Source organism: Hippocampus zosterae, chromosome 19 (genome assembly GCF_025434085.1).
Source record: "Hippocampus zosterae strain Florida chromosome 19, ASM2543408v3, whole genome shotgun sequence".
In the NCBI taxonomy this organism is placed as follows: domain Eukaryota; kingdom Metazoa; phylum Chordata; class Actinopteri; order Syngnathiformes; family Syngnathidae; genus Hippocampus; species Hippocampus zosterae.
In genome coordinates, this window is record NC_067469.1 from 540,784 (window position 1) to 566,799 (window position 26,016).

General features: G+C 57.6%; 3 protein-coding genes and 1 long non-coding RNA gene across 11 annotated transcripts; 2 read left to right on the forward strand and 2 right to left on the reverse strand.

Moving 5' to 3' along the window:
- The first annotated feature begins 1,109 nt into the window (after window positions 1-1,109).
- ylpm1 (YLP motif containing 1) lies at window positions 1,110-12,486 on the forward strand. Of its 8 annotated transcripts, none has more exons than XM_052053018.1 (24): window positions 1,111-1,979; window positions 2,481-2,681; window positions 2,757-2,945; window positions 3,160-3,791; window positions 3,902-5,190; window positions 5,233-5,316; window positions 5,380-6,493; window positions 6,589-6,709; window positions 6,790-6,889; window positions 7,089-7,169; window positions 7,353-7,527; window positions 7,623-7,646; window positions 7,727-7,905; window positions 8,006-8,157; window positions 8,232-8,294; window positions 8,368-8,487; window positions 8,562-8,738; window positions 8,807-8,890; window positions 8,964-9,047; window positions 9,119-9,193; window positions 10,818-10,869; window positions 11,481-11,608; window positions 11,811-11,992; window positions 12,265-12,486. In XM_052053018.1, exons 1-23 carry the CDS (start codon window positions 1,449-1,451, stop codon window positions 11,955-11,957), a joined length of 5,802 nt encoding a protein of 1,933 aa, XP_051908978.1. In that variant the 5' UTR covers window positions 1,111-1,448; the 3' UTR covers window positions 11,958-11,992; window positions 12,265-12,486. The 8 variants fall into 8 exon arrangements, with proteins under 8 accessions (XP_051908977.1, XP_051908978.1, XP_051908980.1 ...); XM_052053020.1 differs by having other exon boundaries at window positions 5,233-5,274; window positions 5,401-6,493; XM_052053022.1 differs by having other exon boundaries at window positions 5,233-5,274; window positions 5,422-6,493.
- A 982-nt stretch (window positions 12,487-13,468) lies between these two features.
- Window positions 13,469-17,062, reverse strand: LOC127592352 (prospero homeobox protein 2-like). The gene is made up of 5 exons (XM_052053045.1): window positions 16,542-17,062; window positions 15,882-16,352; window positions 15,083-15,184; window positions 14,762-14,956; window positions 13,469-14,211 (listed from the first exon to the last, which is right to left on the reverse strand). Exons 1-5 carry the CDS (start codon window positions 16,971-16,973, stop codon window positions 13,981-13,983), a joined length of 1,431 nt encoding a protein of 476 aa, XP_051909005.1. The 5' UTR covers window positions 16,974-17,062; the 3' UTR covers window positions 13,469-13,980.
- Window positions 17,063-17,597: 535 nt separating this feature from the next.
- LOC127592363 (uncharacterized) lies at window positions 17,598-25,439 on the forward strand. The gene is made up of 3 exons (XR_007960118.1): window positions 17,598-17,722; window positions 18,781-18,937; window positions 25,085-25,439. It is a non-coding gene; the product is annotated as an uncharacterized LOC127592363 (long non-coding RNA).
- Window positions 19,538-24,167, reverse strand: jdp2b (Jun dimerization protein 2b). Its single transcript, XM_052053055.1, has 5 exons — window positions 23,942-24,167; window positions 23,199-23,243; window positions 20,228-20,456; window positions 19,871-19,975; window positions 19,538-19,785 (listed from the first exon to the last, which is right to left on the reverse strand). The coding sequence occupies exons 3-5, from the start codon at window positions 20,420-20,422 to the stop codon at window positions 19,594-19,596; spliced, it is 492 nt and encodes a 163-aa protein (XP_051909015.1). The 5' UTR covers window positions 20,423-20,456; window positions 23,199-23,243; window positions 23,942-24,167; the 3' UTR covers window positions 19,538-19,593.
- Window positions 25,440-26,016: the final 577 nt, after the last annotated feature.

The following is a 26,016-nucleotide window of genomic DNA, read 5'->3' on the forward strand; positions in this document are numbered from 1 at the left end:
TCAAACTCGGGGGCGTCGGAGTCCCGAGCCTCCGCGTCCCCTCCCAAAGCGTCGGAACGATGAGGCCGGCTCCTCTGAATGAACAGGACGCGTTTCTATGGGACACAAAGGGACGCTAATCGCAAGGCCTTCCTCCCAGCACTGTCCGCAGCGCCAGCGTCTCCTTTTTTGGCGCGAGTGTGCAGCCCGTTTCCAGACAGCGTCTCATCTCTCCCTCCAGCCAAGGCCTGCGTGACCTTGGCTCATTCGCCGAGGGTGTCTGAAGCCAAAGCGCTCCAATCCTGAAGAGGCCCCTCCCCTGTCTTTTAACACCCCTCTCATGTCATCTGTGAAATATGAAGTCATTAGGCCATGCTAAAACACTGCTGACAAACTAATTAACGGGCGCATTAAACAGGGTGGCCTTGATGAATCCGCTTTCACCGTTTCTTTTTTAAAGTGGCCGCGCTCAAAAATGAATACGCATTTACGGGTGGTCTTAAGTTAGGGATAAGAAATGGCAGACGACCTCAAGGGCAAGCCTAAGTGGATGGTCCTCATTTTAACTCCTGTGGGTCCTCGAGGATTTTTTTTTTTTTTGGGGGGGGGGGGGCTTTGCACTTGGGTCATGCTTGTAACACTGAAGACAATTACGACTCTGTTGTTACCGTCACAGCCATTATGATTTAAATTGTCCCTCAGTCACACCTGATCTAAAAATAATTGACAGCCTCGCACTGCTTCCTGGGTAGAAATGATCTTGTAAATGGCGCCCTCAAGCGGCCATAATCGACGAACACCTATTTCTTGAGGTTTGGTGAAGACACCCGAAAGTCAAAGCTAGCCAGTTTAGTTCAATCTGACATAACATTTGTTCTCGTTCACGTTTTATTGTATTGCTGTTTTGTTTTGATTTTTGGGGGGCGGGGGCAGGGGGGGGTGCTCTGGCGTTTGTTCGCTGACCGCTTTCGAATTGTTCCGCCATTTGCGTTGACCCAAACAATGAACTAATGATACGGTAGAGCAATTTCACCAGTCATCGCATAATTTCACATTCAAAGGTGAATAAATTAGTCCATTTTTTAAAAGTTACGATTTGTGAGTGAGTGAATGGTCTCGACTGAGCGGAAGTCGTCACTCAAAACACGTGACGTCACTTCGCACTGGCCGCCGGAGTCACAGACGCTCCAACCGACTGGAGGGATGTAAAAAAATCTCTCTATATTTATCTTCGTATATGTCTAGGTCCTAAAGATAAAAGTACACATATTTCCGGTTCTAAGGGAGAACTTAAAACGATAGCGGTGCGGGTAAAACGCCCATTAAGCGACGTTGTCGGTTTGTTTCAGACGATGTAGTAGCTCACGTTTTCGCGAGCTAGCTAGCGAGCGTTAGCATTGCGCGCATCGGGGTGCCCGGCTGAATGTGAACACAAAGGCGGCGACGCCCGGACGCCTCCTGTCGGAACCATGTACCCTTCGTGGGGGAACTATGGGGCGCCCCAGTCGCAGAACTACGGAGCGCCCGGCCCGCGAAAGCTGCAGGTCGGAAGCCACACGGGGTCCCCGACGAGTTTCGGCTCCTTGCAGGCCCCGTCGAGCGGCTCCATGTTCTCGAGCCTACAGGAGCAGCACCGCCAGCAGATGCAGCAGCTCCAGATGCTCCACCAGAAGCAGCTCCAGAACGTACTCCACCACGGCGGGCCCCCGGCGGCCTACGGCGCCGGCGGGCCCCCGGGTGGCTACTCTGCGCCGGCGTGGCATTCGACGGAAGCGGCCCCGTTGGATCGAAGCGGCGGGACGCAGTCGCACATCAAGGGAGACGGCGTCGCGATACCGCCGGAGCACTCGCAGCCTCCGCTTCCTCCGCAGCCGCACAAGATCGACGCCAAACCGGCCCCTCCTCCGCCCGAGCAGCAGTCGGCGAAACCTCCGGAGGCCAACGCTGCTCCAAAAGCAAAGGACTCACTCGTGAAAGACAAGGACGGCTCCAATCTGCAGGTGATTGTCAACAAATTTCTATCCGTTCCCACTTCGATCAAACAACTACACGTGATCCGTAGCAACAGTCTTGAATTGAAAGCGCGCTCCACGCAGCGGTCTCGGTTGGCGGGTTTATGGGCAATTTTCGCCTTCGCAGTCGGCAATGTCCATATAAATGCTCTCGAACGTTCCGGGGTCTTTGTCGGCGCATCTGTGTACAGCAAAGCGCAAAGAACTGTCTGTCGTCGCCTCCAAGAGCAAAGCCCCGATCCCACCGAGCGGCGACCCCGACGGGAAGGCGGCGTCGGCGGCCTTCGAAAACACTCGCCGTCGTTCGATTGCGCGTTTGGTTTTGAAAAATGAGCCGCTAGCCAGGGTGAACTACCCCCTTGGCTAACGTGGCTCCTTAGACCGAGCTACAACCGTCGGCACGTTCGAACTAATTGTTCACGACGGCGAGCTTGATGCGTACGCGTCTTACTCAACTCCTGGGTTGAGTAAATATGAATGTTCGCCCAGGATCAGCAGCAACTTTGGTACAAGCAGCATCTGGAGAACCTGCAGAAGCTGAAGCAAGAGAGAGCCAAGCAGAATGCAACTCACGCCGACCCCCCCAACAGCCACGCCGCGCAGCCGCCTCTTCCGTCCGAGCCCCCCAAAGGCGCGCCTCCTCCGCCCCCGCCCAAGGAAGAGCAACCGGCTCCGCCTCCACCACCCGAGGTGAGCTCTCCGACGACGTTCGCGCGGGCCGCTCGCCGGAACCGCTCTGAATCTTGCCGCGTATCTGCGTTGAAGCCGGACAACAAGCAGGACCCGGAGGAGGCGGCCCGACTCCGGCAGCTCCAGGCCGCGGCGGCTCAGTGGCAGCAGGTTCAGCAGCAGAGAGTCAGCTTGCACTATCAGGCTCTCATGCGGCAGCATGAAAAGCTTCAGCAGATACTCGAAAAGTATCAGCCGCTCATTCAGCAGCCCGCAAACCTCCAGGTAGGCGGGAACGGGAAGCCCATGCCGACCGACCTCTCTGTGTTGAGTTTTGTACACGGTTACGGCATGTGGCCTTTTAAGCGGGAGGCAAAGCAATTGTTTTTTTTTGTTAGCCAGCCACATGTGTCTGCCCTCCACGTGATATGGGGGGTGATGGAGTAGTCCCCACTATTTGGGATCGCTATCAATCAAGGCCTTGGTGTTTTCTTTGCAGGCGATGTCAGCCGAGCTGCAGCTGAGGCATTACGAAATGCAGAAGCAGCAGTTCGCCCCTCTTTTCCAAGAGTGGGAGCTTACCTTCAGGCTGTGGTTCGAGCAGTTCCAAACCTACCCGCACAAAGACCAGCTGCATGACTATGAGAACCAGTGGAAGCAGTGGCAGGATCAGATGAATGCTACCAACGCCCACATTCAGGAGACCATCGCCACCCTCACCGCCATGGTGCCGTACGCTGCCATGCAGTATAACAGTGCGGCTATGGGGCCGTACGCCGCTTACCCCGGACAAGGCATGCGAATGCCGCCGCCGCCGTTGGGTCAGCCGCCGCCGCCGTTGAGTCAGCCGCCGCCGCCGTTGAGTCAGCCGCCACCTGTGACTCAGCCACAAATGAATCAGCCACCGCCACCGACGCCTCCTTCAGTTGCCGTCGGTGCCACCTCGCAAGGTCCGCCGCCGTGTCCGCCGCCAGGTCCGCCGCCTGGTCCGCCGCCGGGTCCGCCGCCGGGTCCTCGGCCCTCTCCAACTGCCGCCGGACCGCCGCCCAAAGGAGTCGCCCCGGCCGGATTGCGACCCGCGTGTCCTGTCAATATTCCGCCACCCAACTTCAACAGCATTGGGGGCCCGAGGTCAGTGCCCGTACTTGTTGCCGATCGGGTGCGGATTGAATAGAATTCAACCGCGCGTTTGGCTCTTGGTGATAACGACCTTGTTTTACCGTATGAACATATGTTGTTAGAGCGAGCAACGCCGGATTCAGCCAGCCCATGCCGTTTGAGGGACCTCCGAGATTCGATCAGCGCTTTGAGCGTCCTCCTCTGTTCCAGCCACCTCCGCGCCGCTTTGACGCTCCGCCTCGGTTTACCCAACCGGGGACGCGCTTTGACGGAACAGCTCGATTTGATCAACCCCCGCCGCGCTTCGACGGACCGCCCCGTTTGAAGCAACCCGGCTCGCGTTTTGACGGTCCGCCCAGATTTGACCATCCGCCTCCGCCCCCTTTCGACAAGCGGTCTAGATTCGACCAGCCCCCGAGACAGGCCGGCCCGCGGCCTCCCGCCGAAGGCCCCGCGGCTCCGCCGACGAGGCAGGAAGAGCCCCCGCCCCAAGCCAAACAAGGCCCCGCGCAAGCTGTCAGTGGGGAGTCTTTGTTAAAATCGGTCGAACCGCCTCCGACTGACGAGCAAACGAGTAAAACCAAATATGGCCACGCGAGCGCTGACATGACGGATGACACGCTGGACGGTGTTGGATTTTTTATTCCCAACGAACCGATTCCTCAAACCCAACTGACGAGCGCAGAGGAGGAGGATTCCATGGACATTTGTAACTCGCCCAAACAAGTTGACGGCAATCCGGCGCAGTCCGCCGCTACTCCGACGGAATCCAAACAAGCTACCTCACAGGATTATGCCAAACCCAAAGGCTCTGCCCTAAACAACACCGCTTGCTCCGTTGCCTCCCAAAAACAAGAGGAGAAGCAAGCGCCTGCACAGTTGCAGTCGAGGCCGCAACGTGTGGGTCCTCCCCCGGCAAGAGGACGAGGTCTGCCCCCGGGACCCATGCGAGGTCGCGGCGGAGGACGCGGGCAGAGGGGACGCGTGGACTTCAGCGGACAAAACAGCGGACCGCCTGAGAAGGAGTCGGACGAAATGCGTCATGAATTTCTGCCTCCCGAGGAAGAAGAATTTTACGAGGCGCCGGAGCAAGAGGACTACGAATGGCAGGGGCCGCCGTACGAGGAGTTTGGCGGGGAGGCGCCTGAGGAAGCAGGTGAAGAATTTTGGATGCCGGAGGACCATCACTTTGAGGAAGAGGAGGAGTATTATGAGGAACCAATGCAAGGACCTCCTAGGAGGAGAGGTGCGCCGCTGATGAGAGGGCGGCCGATGACCCGAGGAGGTGCGCCGCTGGGTCTAGAAGGACCGCCTATGGGAAGAGGAGGACCGCTCATGGGAAGAGGTGGGCCGCCCATGGGCAGGGGAGGTCCGCCCATGGGAAGAGGAGGACCGCCCATGGGCAGGGGAGGTCCGCCCATGGGTAGGGGAGGACCGTCCATGGGTAGGGGAGGACCGCCCATGGGCAGGGGAGGTCCGCCCATGGGCAGGGGAGGTCCGCCCATGGGTAGGGGAGGACCGCCCATGGGCAGGGGAGGTCCGCCCATGGGTAGGGGAGGACCGCCCATGGGCAGGGGAGGACCGCCCATGGGTAGGGGAGGACCGCCCATGGGCAGGGGAGGACCGCCCATGGGCAGGGGAGGACCGCCCATGGGTAGAGGCGGCCCGCCCATGGGTATGCGGGAACCTATGAACAGTGAATGGGAAGAAACGGAGCCAGCCGAGTACCACGATGAAGAGGAATCTTGTTGGGGCAATGGGGGTCCTCCAATGAGAGGGATGAGACCTCCGTTTCCGCCCGGCCGTGGTCGACGACCGCGCGGCCATCCCGCTTTCGTGCCGGGGAGAGGACGCCCGCCGCACTTTGCGCACGGGCCACCGGATGAAGAGTCGTTTGGCTACGGTATGGACTCTGGCGACATGGACGAGTCGGGTCCTTACATGCACCGTGGTGAGGATCCTCACAACTTGATGCACTCGGCAAGAGGAAGAGGCAGAGGCAGAGGCAGGTGGCCGCCACCTCACAAAGACACGGAAGCCGGCGACGAATCCTTTTATCCAGACGAGATGGAGTCCGAGCGGGATTGGCGGCCGCCCTACGGCAGGCGTCCTCCCATGCCGCACGAGATCATCGAAAGGGCCGGTCAAATGAGAGGGGGGCCGATGGGTCGGGGAAGGACAAGAGGTGCCGCGCGGCCGGGTGCGCCGCAAAGCCAAGAGGAAGATGGATACGATTGCGCTTTCCTCGACGACTACGGCCGCGGAGAAGACGACCATCAGCGGGGGCCGCCTCGCCTCGATGACCCCCGACGCGACGGCAGGTTCTTTGACCCCGAATGGGAAAGGAAGCGTTCTCCGCCGGCCAGGGACGATCCGGCGCCGGCCCCGGAGCGTTACCGTGACGACGGCTGGCTGGAGGAAAGGCATCCGTCGGAGGAGTATGACCGTCGAAGAGTTTGCGATTACAGCGATGAAGCGGCATCGCGATCGGAAGATCCGGCGCATGCTCCGGATTGGAATCGCCTTTCTACATTTGAGCCCCCGACGGAGCGAACCTTCACGCCCTTCCGCAGAGACGAACCCCCGCTTCAAAACGAACCCGGCGAAAACCCGCCGGCCAATTCGGCCGACCAACGGGGAGGGAATGTGCTCGCCCTTTCCCAGCGGCAGCACGAAATCATCTTAAAGGCCGCCCAGGAATTAAAACGGCTGCGGTAGGTGACGTGACGTCCGACTCGGCTCCGGTGCCGCGCCGCCTCCGTACGTCCGTCCGTATTGTTTCTCGGTCTGCCTTTGCTTCGGTTATTAGGGAACTGCAAGACGTGAAGACTGACGGCGCGCCTCGGCCGACGCTGGCCGACCCTTTGCCTGACCTCCCCGCCGGGCTCCTGGGTTTGGAGATCCCCCCCGAAGTCAGAAACGCGCTCAAGGTCAGCATTCCATTCATGGGCGATCAAGCCGTCACGTCGCGATTGCTCCGTTCAAATTGAGCCGCTCCAATGTGTGGCAGGGCATGAGCGCGCCCGTTCAAACGCAGTCTTGGGATGCCAGCCCCGCCGCGTCTGCGCCTAGCGTCGTTCCCAAGACTGTGGATTACGCCCACGGACACGGTATGTGGGGGCACACCGGAGCTCATCTTCAAATCGGGGGGGGTCCCCGTGCGATCCCGTGATCGGACATCGGCGAAGATCGGGCCGTTTTCGGTGTCGGGCCTTACTATTTTGCTAAAAAGAAAAAAGAAAGCCCGATCGGGACACCCCCCGTCCGTCAGTGACACCGTTTGTGACGCTTATTGGTGAACCTTTTCAGAAGCCGGTACCACGGTGGAGAAGATCGCTTACGGTGAGAGGATTGTGCTGAGGCCCGACCCGGACAGGGGATACGAAAAAGGTGGGTCGAGCGCTGCTGGCGTGGCCAGTGAGCCGAGCCGAACAAAGGGACTTTTTGAAAGTGTTGATCGCATGTGCCGAAGACTGGCCGTCGTATTCGCGACGTTTTACCGCCGACGACTTTGAGCAAGGGAGCTTTTGGTTTGGCTTTTTGCATTGACAATTTGTCGCTCGGTGCTCCCAGAACCCCTGCGCGATCCTTACGGCAGAGATCCCTATTACGACAGACGAGCCGACCCCTACCCGGACCGCCGCGAGTACAGCCGAGAGAGAGAATTCTACCGAGAAAAACCTGCGGCGGAATACGAAAGGGAACGATTCGGAAGGGAACGATACCCTCCGAGGGATCGAGACGAAAGGTAGCGCCTTCCCGCCCTCCTCTTGCCTTGTCAACCTGTCGGGCGTCTGTCTCCGCGTAATACCGTTTTGTTTGTATGTTTGTTTGGGATCCAAGCGCACTAATGATGCTTGACGAAAGGTACTCCGTCCCGGTCGCGTCTTGCTTTGATCCCCAAAACGACGGCATGAAATATATCGCCAGCTTTTGCCTCCACGTAGGCCCCCTCATCGTCCGGGCTACCGGGAAAGAGAGCACGACCTTCGAGAGAGGGACCGCAGCGGCAGCCGCGATCGGGAGGATCCCTTCGGCAGGCCCGCCTACGAAAGGCCCCCCTACGAGCGCCCGGGACACGAGCGGCTCGGCCCCGAGCGCTACGGCCACGGCTCCTCCCCGTTTGGTAAGTTTCCCAAGGCCTTCTCGTGCCCAGTGCGTCGTCGGGGGGGGGGGAGTCATGGGGGTCGTTTGAATATTCCTGACGCGCACACATTGCCCGCTAGACCGGAGAGGTTACCCGGAGGAGCGCGGGCCCCCCTCCGCACTGCCGCTCGCACCCCCGCCGCAGCCGGTGCCGCCCGTGGAGAAGAAGCCCGAGATCAAAAACGTGGACGATCTTCTCAAACCCCCCGGCAGGCTGTCGCGGCCCGAGAGGGTATTTGTTGCCGCCGGCTTCGGGGGGTGGGGGGGGGGGTTTGTGTGCTCGTTGTGACGCCGTTGTCGTGGCAGATTGTCGTCATCATGAGGGGCCTGCCGGGGAGCGGAAAGAGCCACGTTGCAAAGCTCATACGAGTGAGTGCTTTCCGGCTTCTTGTTTTGCCTTTTGAAGAGCCGCTTCACTTTGGGCTTCCCTTTCAACCTTCAGGATAAGGAGGTGGACTGCGGCGGCGCCCCGCCCAGAGTTCTGGTTTTGGACGACTATTTCATGACCGAGGTTGAGAAGATCGAGAAAGACCCCGATACGGGCAAAAGGGTCAAAAGGAAGGTGAGCGTCACCCCCCCCCCCCCCCCCCAAAAAAAAACGAGCGCGTCCGGATCACTTCCGACGCCGTCCTCCAGGTTCTCGAGTACGAGTACGAGCCGGAGATGGAGGACACCTACCGCAGCAGCATGCTGAAGACCTTCAAGAAGACTTTGGACGACGGATTTTTCCCTTTCATCATCCTGGACACCATCAATAACCGGGTCAACCACTTTGATCAGTTCTGGAGCGCCGCCAAGACCAAAGGCTTTGAGGTACGCTCGAGGCACGAAATTCAGCCCTCCCCCGATCTGGGCCTGACCGTCGCCTGCGCTCCGTCCAGGTCTACATTGCCGAAATCGCGGCCGACGCCCACACCTGCGCAAAGAGAAACGCCCACGCGCGCACGCTGAAGGACATCGCCAAGGTCTGTCGCGCAAACGCCGCGTTCCGGCGCCATGTCGGAGGACAATGGTCCCGACGGTTTGTTCCTCACGCAGATGTCCAACGGCTGGGAGTCCACGCCTCGCCACATGGTGCGCTTGGATGTGCGAGCCCTGCTGCAGGACGCCGCCATCGAGGAGGCGAGTTGTCGGCCACCGAGCGCCTCGGGTGGTGGCTTCGGGCGCCTCAGCTAACGTGGCTTCCTTACCAGGTGGAAATGGAAGACTTTGACCCCGAGGATGAGCCCGAGGAAGCCAAGAGAGAGGAGGAGGAAGAGGGCGATCTGGTAGGACATTTTCACTCTGCCCACTCATTTTCCAAAAGTGCTCGCCTTCATTTCAAGTGGAAATCCAAGTTGAGCCCAACCGGTCGCCTGCAAGCGATGATTCGAAATGCAAACGTTGTCTTTGCTTGTGGCTTATCCTGATTTAGCTAGCCAGCGCTTCCACAACAGCCGCCGCTCTTGTGAAAGCGCTTTACGAGCCCAGAAAAAACATTCTTGGTCCAAAACGCCTTGCTTTCAAGGCGCAATTTCATACAGCCACTATGAAATTGCCACTTGAAAGCAAACGTTTCACACACACACACACACACACACTTTGTTTTCCATGCTAACACCTCCATGCTAACTGGCGTCATGAAAAGCTCTGCTCGGGCCCAACAGTTGTATTTGTTCTCAGCACTGGCTTGTGCCTTTTTTTTTTTTTTTTTTTTTTTTTTTTGAATGGGTGGCAGCCTGCGGCGTCCTCCCGGGCCCCCCCTTGGCTGCCGTTGCCATGATTCAATGCCAAGAGAGCCATGAAGCAAAATAGTGAGCCAATACCAAAATGTGAAGCGGACCGCTTTCTCTTGTGCTTTTGACGCTGTCCGCAAGTGACGGGGGCGATGGGAATATACCATCAATCAATCTTTAAAAAAAAGAGAGAGGGGGGGGGTGGTCAACTTAGCCGACCACCCGATAAAAACAATGACCGCTCTTCACATAAAAATAAAAAACAAAAGGCAAAATCGCCACGACCTTTCTTTGCTCCGAGGGCTTTCTGCTTATTTACTTTTGTTGCTAACCAATAAAGGATATCTTATCTTATCTTATCTTATCTTAACCAGAGTTCTTCAACAATCTGCACAAGAAGCCGTGGATGGCGCTTGTGCTGTGCAAAAGTTCCTCTTAAAAAAAAAAAAAGAGCCTTTTTATCTCCTCCTGCCAGCTCATATCAAGCCTTTTAGAATGTATGACAAAAAAGTGTTGTTGTTGTTGTGTTATGAAGACTGCAAATGCTCCTTGTTTTGATCTATTAGTTATTGGGGGGGGGTGACTGTCCTTTTCTTCCTTTGACCAAAATGTCCATTAGTAGGAAAACGAGGGCTCGTCTTTCTTTGCCGTGCATGTGAAATGTTTCATTTGTAAGTTGCAAACGTCTTCTTCTCACTCATTTACAATGGCAGCAAATATTGCAGAACTGCCTTCAAAAAGCCTCTTGTCGGGGCTATTTTTGGGCTGTGCGTGCGTGTGGCGCTTGTAAGCGAGCCTTTGATTTCATGGCCACACGCTTTCTGGGTCTGGCAACTTGACTTGTCAGTGTTGAACACGGTCCGACTCGTAGCCGCCAGCGTCGTCAACGTTGGCGTCGTTTGGCCTTTTGGGTTCAAAGTGGCTCCAAAGCCGAGCAAAGCGGGAAGCCATCAGAAAGGGGCTTCCCGGTGCGGGCTTTGCCGCGCACGCCGATTGGTGGCGAAGCTCACCAAATCCATTTTTTTCCCCCCTCTTGCTGTTGGCGGGCCAGTCTTCTCATTTCTACTTTGGATTGGACTCGAGCTCCGAAAGCAGAATGCCAGCGCTCGTCCTTTTGCTTCTCTCTCTCTTTTGCCGCCATGTTTAACCTCTGCAGTGTCTCTTTTAATGACTCTAGGGCTACATTCCAAAAAGCAAATGGGAGATGGACACGTCGGAAGCAAAACTGGGTAGGTTGACAACCCGCACGACTTCCGCCTTTGCGCCCCTGACGCGACCCGGCCGGATTTGTGACGTTGGCGTACAGCTGAAACGGCGGGCCTCGGGGGGCCCGTCGAATGGCCGCCGCGCCATACGATTTACAGTACAGTACAAACGCGGCGATGACCAAAACGTGAATGCGAAGGGAAAAAAAAAGCATTTCATCAGACGTGAAACGACGCGCTGCCGCGATTTTGTTGCCATGATGCACCGCCGTCGAAATCATCGTCTGGGCTTAGCCTGGTCCGGGAGACTCGCTTTGCACGTCCTTCACCGGACGTGCTCTCGGAGCGCCGAAACTACGACGACTTAAGAGTCGATCGGAAGTGTCGCTAAGCGACGGTGGGGAATCCCGCACTGTACATTTTGTTGGTTAGCGAGGTCGCGGCGGCCCTCGGCTTCCCGCCGTTTGGCCTTCTCGCTATTTCCGGTCGTTGTCATGAAACGGCAAATGGCAAATGAACGACGTGAACGGAAATACTTGAATACTTGAAAGCAGCAGCCGGACGAGAGCGGCGGGTGTATTTGCGGCGGGATTTTTGTGGGCCGTGCCCTGAACAGCGGCGCTGCATTTCTTCAGACAAGCTGGACGGTCTGGGGAGCGGCAGCAAGAGGAAGCGCGACGGCGATCACGTGGCGGGCCTGGAGGACTTCCTTCAGCTGCCCGACGACTACGCCACCCGCAAGTCCCAGCCGGGAAAGAAAAGGGTAAAGCCTTACTTTGCGCATTGTCGGCCTTTCCCCGCCCGGCTCCACCTAATTCATCCTCGCGTACCACGAAATGCCCCGCTCCAAATAGACCCAAAGCGGGCGGGGGCGGCCGGCGCTTTGTTTCGCGTTCCAATGGAGAGCCGCGCGCGTCCCGCTCCAACTCGGGCTGACTTTGTCTCTTTTGCGCTTCTTTGGAAAGGTGCGATGGGCCGATCTGGAGGAGCAAAAGGACGCCGATCGCAAGCGGGCCATCGGCTTCGTGGTGGGACAAACCGACTGGGAGAAAATCACCGACGATAGCGGCCGGCTGGCGCAGAAAGCCCTCAACCGGACTAAATATTTCTGAAAGATCATCTTGAAGCCCTTTTGTTCTCCACAAAGGTACGTGCGCCTCCCTTCTAGCGGGTCGCTTGTAGTCTACAGCGAATCGACGCCGGAAGGCCGCTCGCGCTCGGCTTTTGCGGCGTCCCTCGGTCGGAAAGTGGGAGGAACGGGGTCCGGCGCTCGGGCGTGCACTTTCAAAGCATTGACGCCGGACATAGGTCTCAACGTAGCCCACATGAGACTTTCCGATCAAGACGACGATCAGTTGCACTTGCGACGCTCTTTTCTTTTGGCGCCCAAATCTCCAAAATCTTTGTTTTGTTTTGCAGGTCTCGGAACAGTAAAAACACGAGACTCTTCAATCAATTCTTGATTTTTCTTTGACGAGGACAGCTCCACTTTTTTTTTTTTTTTTTTAAATAGGTTTAGGTCATCCTTCAAGTAGTTGTTGTGTATTCGGATGTGATTTCTTGATGTTTTATATCTGTAAGCCGTCGCTTTGTCAAACCGCGTCGACTGTCGGAAAACAATAAAAATTTCACACACTCAAATGGGCCGATTTGCCGTCGCATTCATCGCTGGAGCTCTTTCTTTTCATCCGTTTCTGTTCCATCGGCGAGTCTGGAAATGCAAACGGTGGCCTTCCGCTTCACCGGAGTGGCCACTTACTAAAAGTGCAAAATGTTTCGGGTCAGCCCCCGAGCGAGTCTTCTAATGGCGTCCTCAGCTCGTGCCGGTCGAGACGTACGCACGCGCACGCATATATGTATGCATGTATAGATCTATCGGATCTATATCTGGATATATGTACGCGTGCGTGGTGTGTTCGTATGGCGTGTTATCGTAGGGGCGCGCGCGTCGTCCTCGCGCTTGAACATTGAAGTCGTACTCGGGAGTTGGAAAAGCAAAGTCTCCGCCGTCGCCGAGACGCACTTTTTTTACGAAGAGGAAAACATTGGCGTTGTTTCCGGAGGAGCTCGTTGGAATTTTCCACCATCGGTCTTTTATCGGAAGGCCATTTTGAAGTGAAGCCAGCGAGCCGGCCGCTTGAAAAGCCAACAGGAAGCCGCCAAAGAGGAAGCTGCCAAGAGGAAGCTGCGGTGCGATGGGGGCTTGGCGGCGAAAATGCCGTGGCGCGTTTGCAACGCGCCTTTCCCGGACATTTCTGACGCTTGGAAAGGCCGATTCCCTTTTGATGGACCAACGTTCCAACTTGTTGTTGTCTCGCCCTTTGGCAAGGACCCTATTTTCAAAGAAACGCGACCCCCCCCCCTCTCCCTCCCGTCATCGAAAAGGATTCGGACCTCAGCGAGCGACCGGAACACCTTTCACTCTTGGCCAAAGATTCTTTCTGCAAGTTGTCTCAAGACAATGTCGATCTTCTACCAAGAATGTTTGTCACGACCATTTGATTGGGGCTAGGATGACTCCCCCCTCCTTCACTCCCCCACAAAAAAAAAAAAATAGATGAAGAGAGTCAACATTGTTCAAGCTGTCACTTCTTTCCAATTGTCATTAAATATTCAACAAGCACTCATTGGTGTGTTTTCATTTATTTCCTTGAGGCTTGTTGACACGCATCAACGATCCACAAATTATTTCAGGCGGTTAAAAAAAAAATGGAATGCAGCAATTCTTGAATTTATCCAGGCAAGAGGTTGACTTTTCCTGCCCGTCCGCGCATTGTCATGTTCGACAGAGAACATTTTGCGTCTCGGCAGCCGCAAAATGTTTTCGTTTGAGGACACTTGCATCGCGCAAAAAGCAACCTTGCCGACGCAACGTTGACCGCCATTCCCAAGCCGGTCCGCTGCCAGATTTGGACTTTGAGCGGATTAAAACTCTGTGCCATTCTTTTGAGCGGCTGCTGTCAACTGGAATCTGTTGAGTATTCTAAAGCCAAGGGGAGGGAGGGAATCCCCATCATTGTCCCCCGCCACCCAAATGTCACGCCCGGCCGGGGCTCTCACGAACGACTGCTTTTGCATTCAGTTCCTCTTTCCAAAGCTCAAAGGGGCCCGTCGACGCTCCCGATGGAAAGCGGCTCAAAAGGCCCACGCAAGCCGACGGCGCCGTTGCGGCGGCCCGCGGCTCCAGCGCTCGGCGGGCTCTCCGTGTCCGCAAGGCATGAATTGCGCCGGAAGGTCGGCGTCCATCTTGCAGATCACCTTGTAGATGGCCTTCTTCCACGATGGATCTCGGTCTTTGCCCGTGGAAACGGCGGCGTAGAATTGTCGCAGCGTGAGCTCCGCCACGTCAAGGAAGCCGTCGGGGACCTGTTAGGGAAGCCCCGTCAATTAGACCGCGCCCATCCGGGCCGCCGCCCGCCCGGATCCTAGAGCGGGCGTAGTCGATAAAAAGGAAGCAAAAGGCCTGCTGCGTGGGGGCCTAACCCCACCCATGTGCCTTTGCTTGGCCAACACCCAAGCGGGTCAAGCCGCCGAGTGGAATTCGGGGATTTCAGCCATGCGAGTTGGCCCATGTTCTCGGAGCACATCTCTTTTTTTCTGACTGCCTTTGACAGTGATCACTCAAACATGAGACGACCCCCCCGAGGGGTCCCCTCCTGCCGTGCCCCCCCTCCTAAAAAAAAATGCAGAAGCTGTCCTATTGAGCACCGTTTTCCTTATGGACAGACTATCAATTAGCCCCTTGCAGCTGAAGCGAAAGGGCGGCCATCTTACGTTGCCGCCGGTCAGGTTTTGGCGGCACGTTGGAGCGCAGCCTGGCCGCCTGTTGTTTTGAGATCCCGATGATGCGGAGCAATCTTTGCCTCGCGCAAACGGACATTTGTCGGCGGCGCCAAAGAAAAGGGCTGAAACTCACCTGAAAGTGTCCGCCTTTGTCGTAGTGCACCTTGAGGACTCTGAAAAGTTGCGACTCTCTGCCCACAGACAGCGCCCTCGCGTCGGCCGCCCCCTCCGCCAAGGCGCGCCGTGCAAAGCGCTCCACCTGGATGTAGTAGAACTCGCGGAAGTTACTGAACCACTTGATGAGCCGGGAGGCGCCGCGGCGTGTGAACTGCAAGGTGGGAGGGGTGGGGGGGGCGACAGCGAGGTACGTGAGATCATCAAAAGCCTTTGCTGTGCTCATCCTGCAATAACAGGAGAGGCCACGTGAGCGCCGCCGCCGCCGCCGCCGTCTCACCTGCACGTCGCGGAAGCACAGCCTCAGCAGCCGCCAGCTTGGATAGCGCGTGTAGAAAAACATCAGCTTGGCTTTTTTCAGGTGCTCGGCGGTCAGAGCCTCCTAAGTGCAACGCGGCTAAGGACAACGCGCCACGCTACGGTGAGCCCTTTTCTTGTTGGATTGGTTTTCTTTTTGAACAATGTACACATTGAGATTTGGGCTTTTCCGGGGGAGGGCGAGCGAAAAAGCTTTTCAGCCAAACGGCCTGAAAAGCCTGCAGCTCGTCGTTCCATTTGTGTGGCTCCTCACAAAGGGCACCTTTGCTGTCGTTCAACATTTTGGACTTCCTTTGCTTGTTTTGTGCCTCGCCTCGACAGCGACCGGGAGCGACGGCTTCGCGTCTGGCTGGCCCCTTCTTCGGAGAAGCTGAGGTCAGAGACGAGAGCGAAAAGGTCTTTTGTTTCAGAATACGCCGCGACGAGTCGAAGCTGGACCCGAAGCGGGCTGGCGATACATCCTGACACCCAATCGCAGGGCGCAAAGACAAACGACTATTGCCACCCCCCCAATAACCAAAGACGGCTAAAAATGGATGAGAGAACTCGCAGCAAATTTTTGAACTTTGGTCATGAGTTAGAAAAGGCTCCATTCTGGGCTTTGCCTCAAGGGATTCCTCAAATGGATTTTATTTTAGGTCTCGCGGTACAAAAAAAAAAAATGCGGTTGAATCGGATCGTTATCCAGATTACCTGAATAATCTTTTTGGTTTTTACGCAGTTCTACAAAGGAGAAGGTCGGCGGCGAAGCGAGAGGATACATTGAGGCTGTAAGGATGAGCGTGGAGAAGACCTCTGGGCTCCGTGTTGACACGAGGGAAGCAAACGCTGGCCAAAGGCGTCGACTGCGCAGCGGTCGCGGGGCTCCTCCGGGATCCGGACCCGACCCGGGATGGGACCGCGGCCGACTTCTGCGCCGCATCCATCTCGGCTTGCCATGCGGATTCAAACTGGGAATTGCCGCGGCGGCGGACGGCACCCCGAGTCCGGACGGGTCCCAACTCCACTCCCAACGGCAAGCGGCGGGATCTGTCCGCCCCGCGTCTCGGTACCACCAGAGCAAGTGCCTGGCTTTGAACGGCGGGTCCCGGCGCTTCGTTGCCACCCGAGGACCGCCGCTGAGCGTTTTGGGACCACTCTGCGCCCGCCTTATGCCGGCAGCCCTGTTGTAGCGGCACGCTTTGGAAAAGGGCCTCGACGGCGGTACTCGTCACAGCTCCGGCCACTCGCTCCTTGAAAACACCAAGCGTGAATGAGAGACGTGTCCGCGTATCGCGCCCCGGGGATCTTCCGCTCGAGATGCTTTCCGACTCCCCGAAAGAAGGGCCGTCGACGTCCCTCCAAGTCGCGGCGGATGAGCAGATCCGCGTCGGCTGTCGTTCCTCTGGGAGAGTTGCCGTGAGAAACCGCTGGTGGCTTACCTGCGGTCCCGACGCGGGGTCTCGGTTCGTCTCCCCGACTGGCGAGCCGCTCATGCCTCTGACGATCTTCTCCACCCGGGCTCGCTTCGCTCCGTGGCCGCTCCACTCGGCGTGCGTCCCGCCGCCGCCGCCGTCGCCGCGGGAAAGACTCTCGGACGCAGTCCCGTTGGTCCGGCTGCCTTTTCCCAAGAAGGCGTCTCGGGATTTCGCTCGAGTGGGACGCAGCTGCTCGGCGGCGTCGCGTCCATCCGGGCGGGCGCCTTTGCCGCACAGGCTCACATTCGCGCCACTGTCGAAAGTCAATCGTGCCGAAAAGGAGGGAGGGACACGCAAGTTCTTCTCCGGCGGCAGCGTGAAGCAACGCGTACGCGACTTCGGGCAGCCGTCGTGCGCGAAAGCTTCGGATGATGCCTCCTCGCAATTGCAATGCATGCCGCGCCAATTTGGAGGACACCGGTCGGCTATGCGAGAAGCATCTCGGACAATGTTCACGTCCTACCTGCGGCTTTTGCGGGAGACGTCTTGGGAGGACGGCGGATGCGCGGCCCAAGAGTTCCCGGGTGAGTTCCTTTAAAAAGGAAGCGAGGGGTGGGGGGGGGGGCGCCCGACACGTTGGAGCGGCCCCTTTTGTGCCCAGCGCGGCCAACAAGTCCTATTGTTGTTCGCTTCAAATTGCGCTCCCTTCAAATTTCTCATGCGCTTTTTGTTTGTTTGTTTTTCCTCCGATCTATGGGAAACTCTCGGACCCCCCCGACCCCCCTTCTCGGCGACAGTGGTTCGTTCCCCTCAGCCGGCGTCGGGCTCCCCACCTGAACCCGGTAAGTGGCTTCAAACCAGCGCGCCTTCCTTTCTTGTGCTTTGGCCGCTCGCCATTTGGAGGTGGACGGCGACGTTTCCCCAAATGAAAACAAAGCCTTCTTAGACGATTTCTCCGACATGTACAAGACGGACAAAATGGGCAAAACACGCAACGACTGCACCGTGTCCTTTTATGAAAGGACCTCTTAGCCGTCGCCTTGGTGGCCGCGGGCTCGGATTGTTTTTCCACTGCTCCTTGTTCTCAAGAGCGAAATGACATTTGTGCTTTTCAGATTCACATTCGGCTGGTCTGCCAGAAGGTCGGGTGCAGCGATGCGACTTTGGAGTTTTATTCTGCTACTCATCAACAAAGCGGTCCCCAGGTAAGGTCACTTCAACCGCTCAATTCCGGACTCTGACACTCCAAACTTTTGTTGAGTCAACGGGCAAAAAAAGTCGCGCACCCCAGACCGGAAATGCGCTGTTGACCGGCCACGGCCGACGCTTTCTCTCCGCTTTGTTTTGAGAATGGCACGAGCGGCAGTAAAAGGCCCGGCGGCCCCAGGTGGGTTGGCCGTCGCGGCACATTTCATCTCGTGCCAAATCCCCCCCCGCGTGAATGCATCCGGAGTCTTCAAAGCCGATATGAGCCAGACGGCTGTTGAAAAGAGCCCCATAATTAGGCCTTGCTTGCTTGACAAGTCTTGAGGGGCGCTCGTTCCTTTCTGCCACCGCGCGAACACGGGCCTCGAGTGCATGCAGCTGCGAGCGAACGCCTCTCCAGTATTTTGCGTTTACTTTCATCATCGCGGGGGGGCGATTGCGCGCTGACATTGAGACTGGAACGGACGTCTTTTGTTGGCGTGCCAGCGCCGACCCAAAGGTCCCCAAACACGGAATCCATTCGGGTGAAAGCAAACGAGGCGGCATATGGCATTAGCATGAGAATAGCCACAAAACGATGGCTTTGAATGCAGTTGTTTAGTTGCGGAAGCGCTCGAGGTGCCATTAGCCTTGCGGAGATGCTCTTAATTGGCAGCGTGGACATGGGAAGGGCTCTCGGTCGTGTTTTTTCTCGCTTCTTGAAATTTGCAAACTCTTCGCTTTCATTCATCCACATCAGAGACGTCGTCTTTTGATTCCTTGAAACAACGGCGTCTTTACTCGGAAACCGTGCGGATCTCAAATCCGACGCGACGCGACGCCCGCCGCCAAACCGGAATTTGACAGACAAGCTAGACGAGACCCTCTTCGTTGTCGACCCGTCGAAAAACGTTCCAAATGAGAAAAAAAAAAGTTTGTTGAAGTTGCTTGTGCTCCCCACGAGGCTCACAACGGTGGCCGATTGCAAATCAGAATCGCACTTAATGTCGGCGTTGCGCTGATATCACTTGTGACAAAGGCCGTCTCTTTTTCCCCCCTTCCCATACTTGTTTTCTAGACGTGATTTTGGGGGCGAGAAAACGGGGGTGGAAAAGCCAGGAAGACGAGGGTTCGCAAAGTGTCCGGCAGATGGCGCAACGCACCGTCCGGCTCACTATTGGGAAGCGAGGCAGCCCCAAGTCCCCTCGCAATGGAGACTCCGTCGCCCGAATCAGGTTTGCCTCCCCCCCCACCAATGCGTGATTGTTTCTCTCAATTTTCCAACGAGTTCATAGAGGGACAAAACAAATGGGAGACACCGTGGCTCCTGTTGTTTGAAAATAGACTTTAATCTACTCTGGGTAACAGTCCTACGTGGCAGCCATTGAAATACTGCTCAGCCGAGACGGAGCAAAGCAAACGTAACACTTTTGTTTTCACGGCGCAGCGTGACGACGGACAGACAGAAGGATCGCGTCAAGCGATCGACGGCCATTTACCGGAAATGTGTAGAAAGCGCCAGAAAACGAGTACGACAAACGGACAAAGGCGGCTGTAAACGGCATTTATGTTAGCCTTGTGTGCTAGTTCATGACGCCAGCGTCACCGCTAACCGCCTTCGTTCGCGGGCAGCATATGAGAGTCACCCCCTCCCACCCCTCCAAAAAAAAAAAACATGGTGGTGGCGTACTCGCAACTGAGTATAGTGTGCCAAAAGTCGCCAGCTGTATATTGGGCAAGGAAAAGTGCCGAGCGGGCACGGCGGCGAGCCGGCCGTTGCCCGCCGCTCCCTTTTTTTGCGAGGGTCCGTGTCTTTTCCTTTTGGATGCCGCACAGTGCCCGCAAGGGTCCGTCTGGGGGGGGGGGGGGGCACTCGCGGGCGGCGGCGGCTTCACTCGCCGTGGGCGCGCAGCCGCTCCAGCGGCGGGTGGTCCTCGCCCTCGGGGCTTTTGACGCTGTCGGTCCGCACGATGCAGGTGGGCCGGTGCAGGTTGAGCATCACCATCAGCTGCTGCCTCTCCAGGCGCAGCTCCTCGATCTGGGCCTTCAGATCCGAGTTGACCATCTCCAGGCGCTCCGACTCCTTGAGGGGGAAGGCAAAGGGAGGGTGGGCGGGGGGGGGGGGGGGCGCCCGCGTCATCTTTGGCTGCGCCGCGGCATCAACTCACCCTCTGAAGGAAGTCCGTTCGTTCCTTCTTCTTGTTTCGGCATCGCGCCGCCGCCACTTTGTTTTTCTCTCGCCTTCGTTTCCTCCTCTCTTCGTCTTCGTCCAGCTGCAAACAAGCCCAGCTTCAGCTTTGGACGTCTGACTGCATGTCACCATTCACTTCTGACCCAAGCCCCCCCCCCGGCGGCCTCATCGGGCTGGACGTGCTCTCATAATCAAGTTTGACTGCATTTGTCCCATTTTCATATTTTGTGAGCTTCTGCTAGCGCACGCCTTTTTCTGTCTGGGCTTATGCAAGCGGCGTCATGGCGCCCGCCGTCGTGGGTGCGGCTTCCCCCTTTTGGCGTTCCCCCCTCACCTCCGTCTTGATGCTCAGCGGCCTCTTTCCCAGCCTGCCGAAGAAATGCAGCGGCGAGAACATGGCGCCCAGCTGGCGAAGGTCGGCCAGCTTCAGCTGGTCGGTCAGCGTGGTGGCCGAGATGCGCGCCGGCGGGCCCAGGCAGGGCAGGGAGCCCGCTGCCAGCGAAGGCTCCGGTATCTGTCCCGGCATCATGTCCGACCCGGACCCCCCCGCCCCCCCACCGCCGCTGTTGGGAAAAGAGACAGGACGTGTTTTCAGGTGGTGCGTATCCCAGCAAAGTCATTTCTGCTATCGCCGGCGACCTAAGTGTCCCCCCCCCCCCCCGACTGCTTATCCTGTCCCAGGTGGAACAGTGGCTGGTCAATCACAGTTTGCCTATTGAGAGATGAGCGTTCACATTACCCCTGACTGGAAGGTCCTATTTGTGTGTGTGTGGGGGGGGGGGGGGGCTAGTGCCCAGTCAAGTGTGTCAACTTTCATTGTCTGACCAAAAGGCTGAATGGAAGCGGAATCCCTTGTGCCGCACGCAGACCCCCACCCGCCACCCCTGCGTTTGATTGCGACAGCAATGCCGCATTCCCCAAGGAGGCCTCGTTGCCAATGACATTCCCCATTGCCCCCCCCCCCTTCCCCTTTGCTTTTTTGGCAACGGCTTCCGTGCTCGGACAGGTTGGACGGGAGCCGAACAAAGCCCCCCTCTGAGGCGGAGGAAACAAAGATGGCGATTGTGCAACGCTCTGAAACAGCCGAGTGTGCCGCCGAGCCGAGGATGGCTGCTAAGTTCTGCTGCTTTTTTTGTTTTTTTTTCCTTCTTCCCCCGCCGCACTGTAAGGCTTGATGCATAGAGGAAGGTTGTGTAACTCAATTCTTGTGTCCTCCACCCCCGCGTTTCGCCCGCTCGAGTGTTATTACAGTTGGGCTGGAAAAGAGAAGGAATCGATTCAAAAAGACGAACGCTTTGGCGTTGTTGGCCGCAATTCTTCTGACCTTCTTGCGGCGCTTTTGGCTGACAGACGGACTGATTAGGGGGCGGAGCCAGTGTCAAATGATTTTATGATTTCATACCTCCCTCCACTCTTTTTTTTTTGGGTGGGGGCGGGGGGGGCTTCTCCCTCTCGCCCACTTGGTGTATAACTCCCATTGACACGGCACTCGACAGGCGGCTGTTATTTTTGCTGGAGAGGAAAGGAACAAGACGGCTGCGGTTAAGATGTTTCTCCCGCGAGGGACGTCGGAACGGTCGCCGCCGAGGACTTTGCATTTTGCGCCGAGGCCGACCCGACCGACCGACCGCGTCTCCCCGACTTTCCTCCTTGTCGAATGCTCTCAAGTTGGACGAGTTGAAAGAAAAATGACCCAAAAATCCTGCCCACCCGCTGACGCAACGAGGCGCACTCGAGCGGCTACGCCGGCAGACCGTCCAAAGGGAGATGCTCGAGTCCTTGGATAGTTGGGGCGGGGGTGACTCTTGCCCAACCGCTCCCAAAAGTTCCCCGGGCCCCTTTTGTCATTTTGGAGAGGTCCCACTGACGACCCAGAAAAGGGCCCGCGGCGCGCCTTTTCAAGACGGCCACGCAGGCCTGCGGCGGGGGCGGGCCATCCAACTCGGAGGACAAGGCGAGAGATGCGGCGAAATGTAGGAGCCCCGCTCGCTCGCTCCGTGTCGTTTCTGGCCCTGAGCCAAAAGCAATGTGGCTCGGCGCCAGCTGGCGCGCGTCGCGGCGCACACACTGCGCCCCGTGTCTGTTGGAAAGGCGCTCGCCAAAGCCGGGGCGGCTTTGGGCTTGCTCCGTTTCCTCGGAACAATTAGCCAGGCTGTGGAATTCCTTCCCAGAAGCCGGCCAGACCGCCGGCGGCCCGGCCCCTATGGTCCGCATCCCCCCGCAGCCGCCCTCACCCCAGATGGGGGTGACTTTTCCATCTTTTTGGGGGTGGGCCAAACCAAGTGTCCCGAAACCATCCGGACCACGATGGACGGATGCCAACCAAAGTCCACGTTGCATTTTTACCTTTTGCGGGAACGCCCAAACCCGCTTGCCAAATGGAGCGAGACGAGCCCCCAAAACGGGCGCGAAGGCCGTCTAGCAGCCTCTCGCTTGGATGAAATGTGCTGCAGGAGGGGGGGAGGGGGGGGCAAGGCACACTCACTCCCATTCTCTGGCCAAGGTCTCAGCCGTCATCATCAGCATCTGCGCTAAATAGGCCCACCCGCACGTTGCCTCGCGGCCTTTGGCCACACCCGCAGGAAAGCAGGCAACTTGTCTTGAGGACCGGAAGATGGACATTGTCACTGCCCGCCGAGGCAATCCTGCTCACTTTGCGCCGTGTTTCGTCATGCGTCCAGCACACTCTTGTTCTGATGACGGCCCCCTCCCTCCTTTGGCCCATTTGTTCTTGTGCCAATCGCACTGTATAGCTATGCAGAACCCCCCCCCCCCCCCCCCCGAACTGCGCATGGCTTCACAGAACACGTGGAAAGCTTTTCGGGGCCAACAATGGCAGAGGGATAACGCCATACCGTCAGCAGTGCCTGTGGGGGCCCACCCCCACCCCTTTTCTCTCAACAGTCCCGCTCATATGACCGAGCTGGCTGTTGCACAGTTGGCCGGCTCGCCCGCAATGCGTCCGCAGTGCGGCGCGGCCCCGCCATTCCACGGCTCCCCGCAGACACGCCGGAAGGCATTTCTCCTACAAATAAAGTGGTGGCGCCCACGTCCGGCTTCTCCATTTCATTTTTCAGGAAATCAAAGCGCGGCGGCCGGAGAGTCACGCCAGTGACAAACTCGGCAACGACTCGGCGCTGGCGTGCCCGCCATCCACATGGCGCTTCCCATCCCGTGATCGGGCTCAACTTTTGGGCCCCCGACGGCGTCGGGTCCATTTCAACAAATCATTCCCCAAATTCTTTCAAGAGGCCTGTCGTGATGGCGACGAGTGTGAACGACCGCGGAAAACTTTGGAGACTTACTCAGAGAGAACTTCTTGCGTCAATGGTGCAACTTGTGTCGGCACCCTGCGGAGAAGAAATAGGACGGCTCGTTAGCGTTGCGATCGCACGCGGCTCCTCGCCACTTGAGTTTCTGTGTCGCGCCCCTCTCGCGATGCGGCTGCCGAAGGGCTTCGCGTCCATCCCGTCCGTCCCCAATCAAAATGCGCCTTTGACTCGACGAATACTTGCAAGCCTTGCCGGGCCACGTGCATTCGCTGCGGGTCAAACGAGCGATTTACGAAGGGAGGGGAGGGGGCGTGGAGGGAGACGCGACTCGGATCTCGGATGGACGACCCGGCCGGACGCGCGTGGACGCGAGGTTGCTTCCACTTGCCTCGAAAGCTCGCGCTTGTCTCGGCTTCGCGTGGAACTCGGCTGGCCGCGCTCCCGCGACGCGTCGCCGTTACATAAGCGTCTTCGCGAGCGGGATAGCCCCCGCGCATCCGGAGAGAAACGCCGTTCCGTACGGTCAAAATGAAAAGTTAATTTTTCAAAGTATCCTCGTGACACTTGTAACGACCGTGTAACGACTGCAAAGTTTCCAAGTCGTCGAACATGCGGTCGAGACGAGGGCGCGTGGCCGAATAGCGGCTGTTCTTCACCAGAAAATCATGTCCGTCGTGTACCTCCCCTCGACAAACCGACACGGTGAATCGACGCCCCCCCCCCCCGCATCACAAAAAAACCCCAAAACAGGCTCGCGACGGGTCGCCCGCGCTTACCTGTGGTGCGCCTACACGAACATCAAAACCAAAACAATCCAAAGAGGACGAGGGGAACGCGGGATTCGGGCTGTCTCTCTCTCTTCATTTTTTTCTTTTTTTTTTTGAGGAGTCGGCGGCGGGCGCGGGGACTAACCCGAGCGGTTGCATCAGCCCGCTTAAGTACTGTAGTGGGCCAGGTCTGGGAGAGCTCCGGAATGCGGAAGTGGCCGAGCCAGACGTCAGCGTGCTTCGACAGTCATGCCGGAGGACGGAGGGGCGGGGCCGCCTGCCCCCCGCCCCCTAGCAACCCAAAACATACACAAGCCCGGAGGAAAAACCTCTCGGTGCGCGCGCGCGTGCGCGCTCCGACCCGCCGCCGTCGACCGGAGACGGTCCATCCAAACACGTCGCGCACGTTCGCAACGAAACGACAGGGGGCGCATCATGCTTAGCCCGGCCGGAAGCGCGGCGGCCTTTGCCTTTGTGTTTGTCGGATACGGGAGGACCTTTGGCGACTAAAGTTCCGCTGCGGTCTTTGGTGGCTGAAACAAAAGCTGCTCGGAAAGAGGACCTACACAACGAGGCACTCTTTTCTTTCCAAAAAAATCCTCCACGCTGTTCCCTTTTTTGTCGCTTCTAATTTGGCTCTGTTGTGTTTTGTGGCTCACATCTGAGGGGGAGGGGGGCGTCTGTGTGCGTCACAGTTGGTCCAAACATAGACGTGGAACACATTTCAGAGGTGGCAAGAAAGCAGAAGCCATGGTAAAAGAGGCGCCGCGCGTTAGGGGGGGGGGGCAAGATGGTGACAGCTACGTGCAGACGGCGCTCGCGATGCATGACAAAAAGAGTGCTGCCAAATTTGGATGGGGGGGGCGGTTCTATCAAGTCGGCCTTCAAAATCGGTCACATCTTCAGGCCAAGGCCGATGATGATGTGTCGGAAGGAAAACTTTTGTCATCCATCAAACGTATTCTGGATGGCCAAGTCCTCAAAGAGTGAGGATGGTGCCGGGGGGGGGGGGGGGGGGGGGGGGGGATTGAAAGAAAAGCTGCGCTCCAATAGCCTCCTTATTTCAGTGGCCTTTGATGAAGACGGCGATCCAGATTTCGTGAGCCGTTTGTGTGCATTTTCCAGCCGGCGTTTGCTTCCTCCCCTTCCCAGAAAGAAGCGTCCCGTCCCGGGGTGAGCGCGCGGCGTGCCGCTGACGGCCATTTGCAAGGCGTCTTCTGCAGATGGGCCCGTCGCTTCTCACCTCTGTGGGAAATCCCCCGCCGGCCAGACACCGTCCCGTCCCGTCCTGACTCATCCCTCGTTCTTCCCCACGCCGCCGACTTTTGCAGACACAACAAGGCAAGCGACGCGTTTGAATTTCCTCCCTTCCTTCTTGTTGTTCTCCTTTCAGAATCATCTCAGACCGAGCGTGTTGACGCTGGCGTTTGCACATTTGCAAATGTTTCCATATTTCATAAGAGCCCGCGAATAGGAAGTCGGCCGAGCGGTCTCCGCGGACTGAGACAATTGCGCCGTGCGTGCCGACCGGAAGCTGCCGAGCGCAAATGTTTCTGTCCGAGAGCACGGCTCCTTTCGACCGCCGGGATGCTTTTGAGGAAAAAAAGCCCAAACCGAGCATGTCCCGTGTCCGTCGACGGCTGGCCCAATTGTCCGCTTATGTCGCAGGTCTCGCGTTTGCTGCGGTTCATCACATGACTTTTTAAACGTGCCGATGAGCACATTGACATCGGCGGGGGTGTGTAGACTTTTCCTATTCACCGCAATTACACGCCGACCTAGCTACCCGAGTACTATCGAAACAAATCATCAGTGTGTCTTTTGTGCCAGGTTATGAGGTTGGCGGCTTCAGCAAGCGGGCGATGTTTTGCCGCCGCCATGCCAGCGGAGGGTGAGAAACGCCTCACGAGTGGCCTGCAAAAAAGGAGGAAGAAGGAAAAAACGGGTCCATGGAGCGCAGATAACAAGTGAGTCACACGATCGCGGCTAACGAGAACCGGTCGATGGTAGAACGAGACGACCATAACGGCCATAACATTAGGGACACCTGCACAATGCCCCCCCCCCCCCCCCCACACACACAC

Coding starts and splice junctions, on each gene's coding strand:
- jdp2b (XM_052053055.1), bottom strand. CDS start 20,422: ATGATGCCGGGACAGATACCGGAGCCTTCGCTGGCAGCGGGCTCCCTG. Junction 19,976..20,227: donor CGCTGAGCATCAAGACGGAG/GTGAGGGGGGAA, acceptor GCTTGTTTGCAG/CTGGACGAAGACGAAGAGAG. Junction 19,786..19,870: donor GAACGGACTTCCTTCAGAGG/GTGAGTTGATGC, acceptor TTCCCCCTCAAG/GAGTCGGAGCGCCTGGAGAT.
- ylpm1 (XM_052053017.1), top strand. CDS start 1,449: ATGTACCCTTCGTGGGGGAACTATGGGGCGCCCCAGTCGCAGAACTAC. Junction 5,191..5,253: donor ACCGCCCATGGGCAGGGGAG/GTCCGCCCATGG, acceptor TGGGCAGGGGAG/GTCCGCCCATGGGCAGGGGA. Junction 6,710..6,789: donor AAGTCAGAAACGCGCTCAAG/GTCAGCATTCCA, acceptor AATGTGTGGCAG/GGCATGAGCGCGCCCGTTCA.
- LOC127592352 (XM_052053045.1), bottom strand. CDS start 16,973: ATGCATTGCAATTGCGAGGAGGCATCATCCGAAGCTTTCGCGCACGAC. Junction 15,185..15,881: donor CTCATCCTTACAGCCTCAAT/GTATCCTCTCGC, acceptor CGTTGCACTTAG/GAGGCTCTGACCGCCGAGCA. Junction 14,212..14,761: donor ACAAAGGCGGACACTTTCAG/GTGAGTTTCAGC, acceptor CTTCCCTAACAG/GTCCCCGACGGCTTCCTTGA.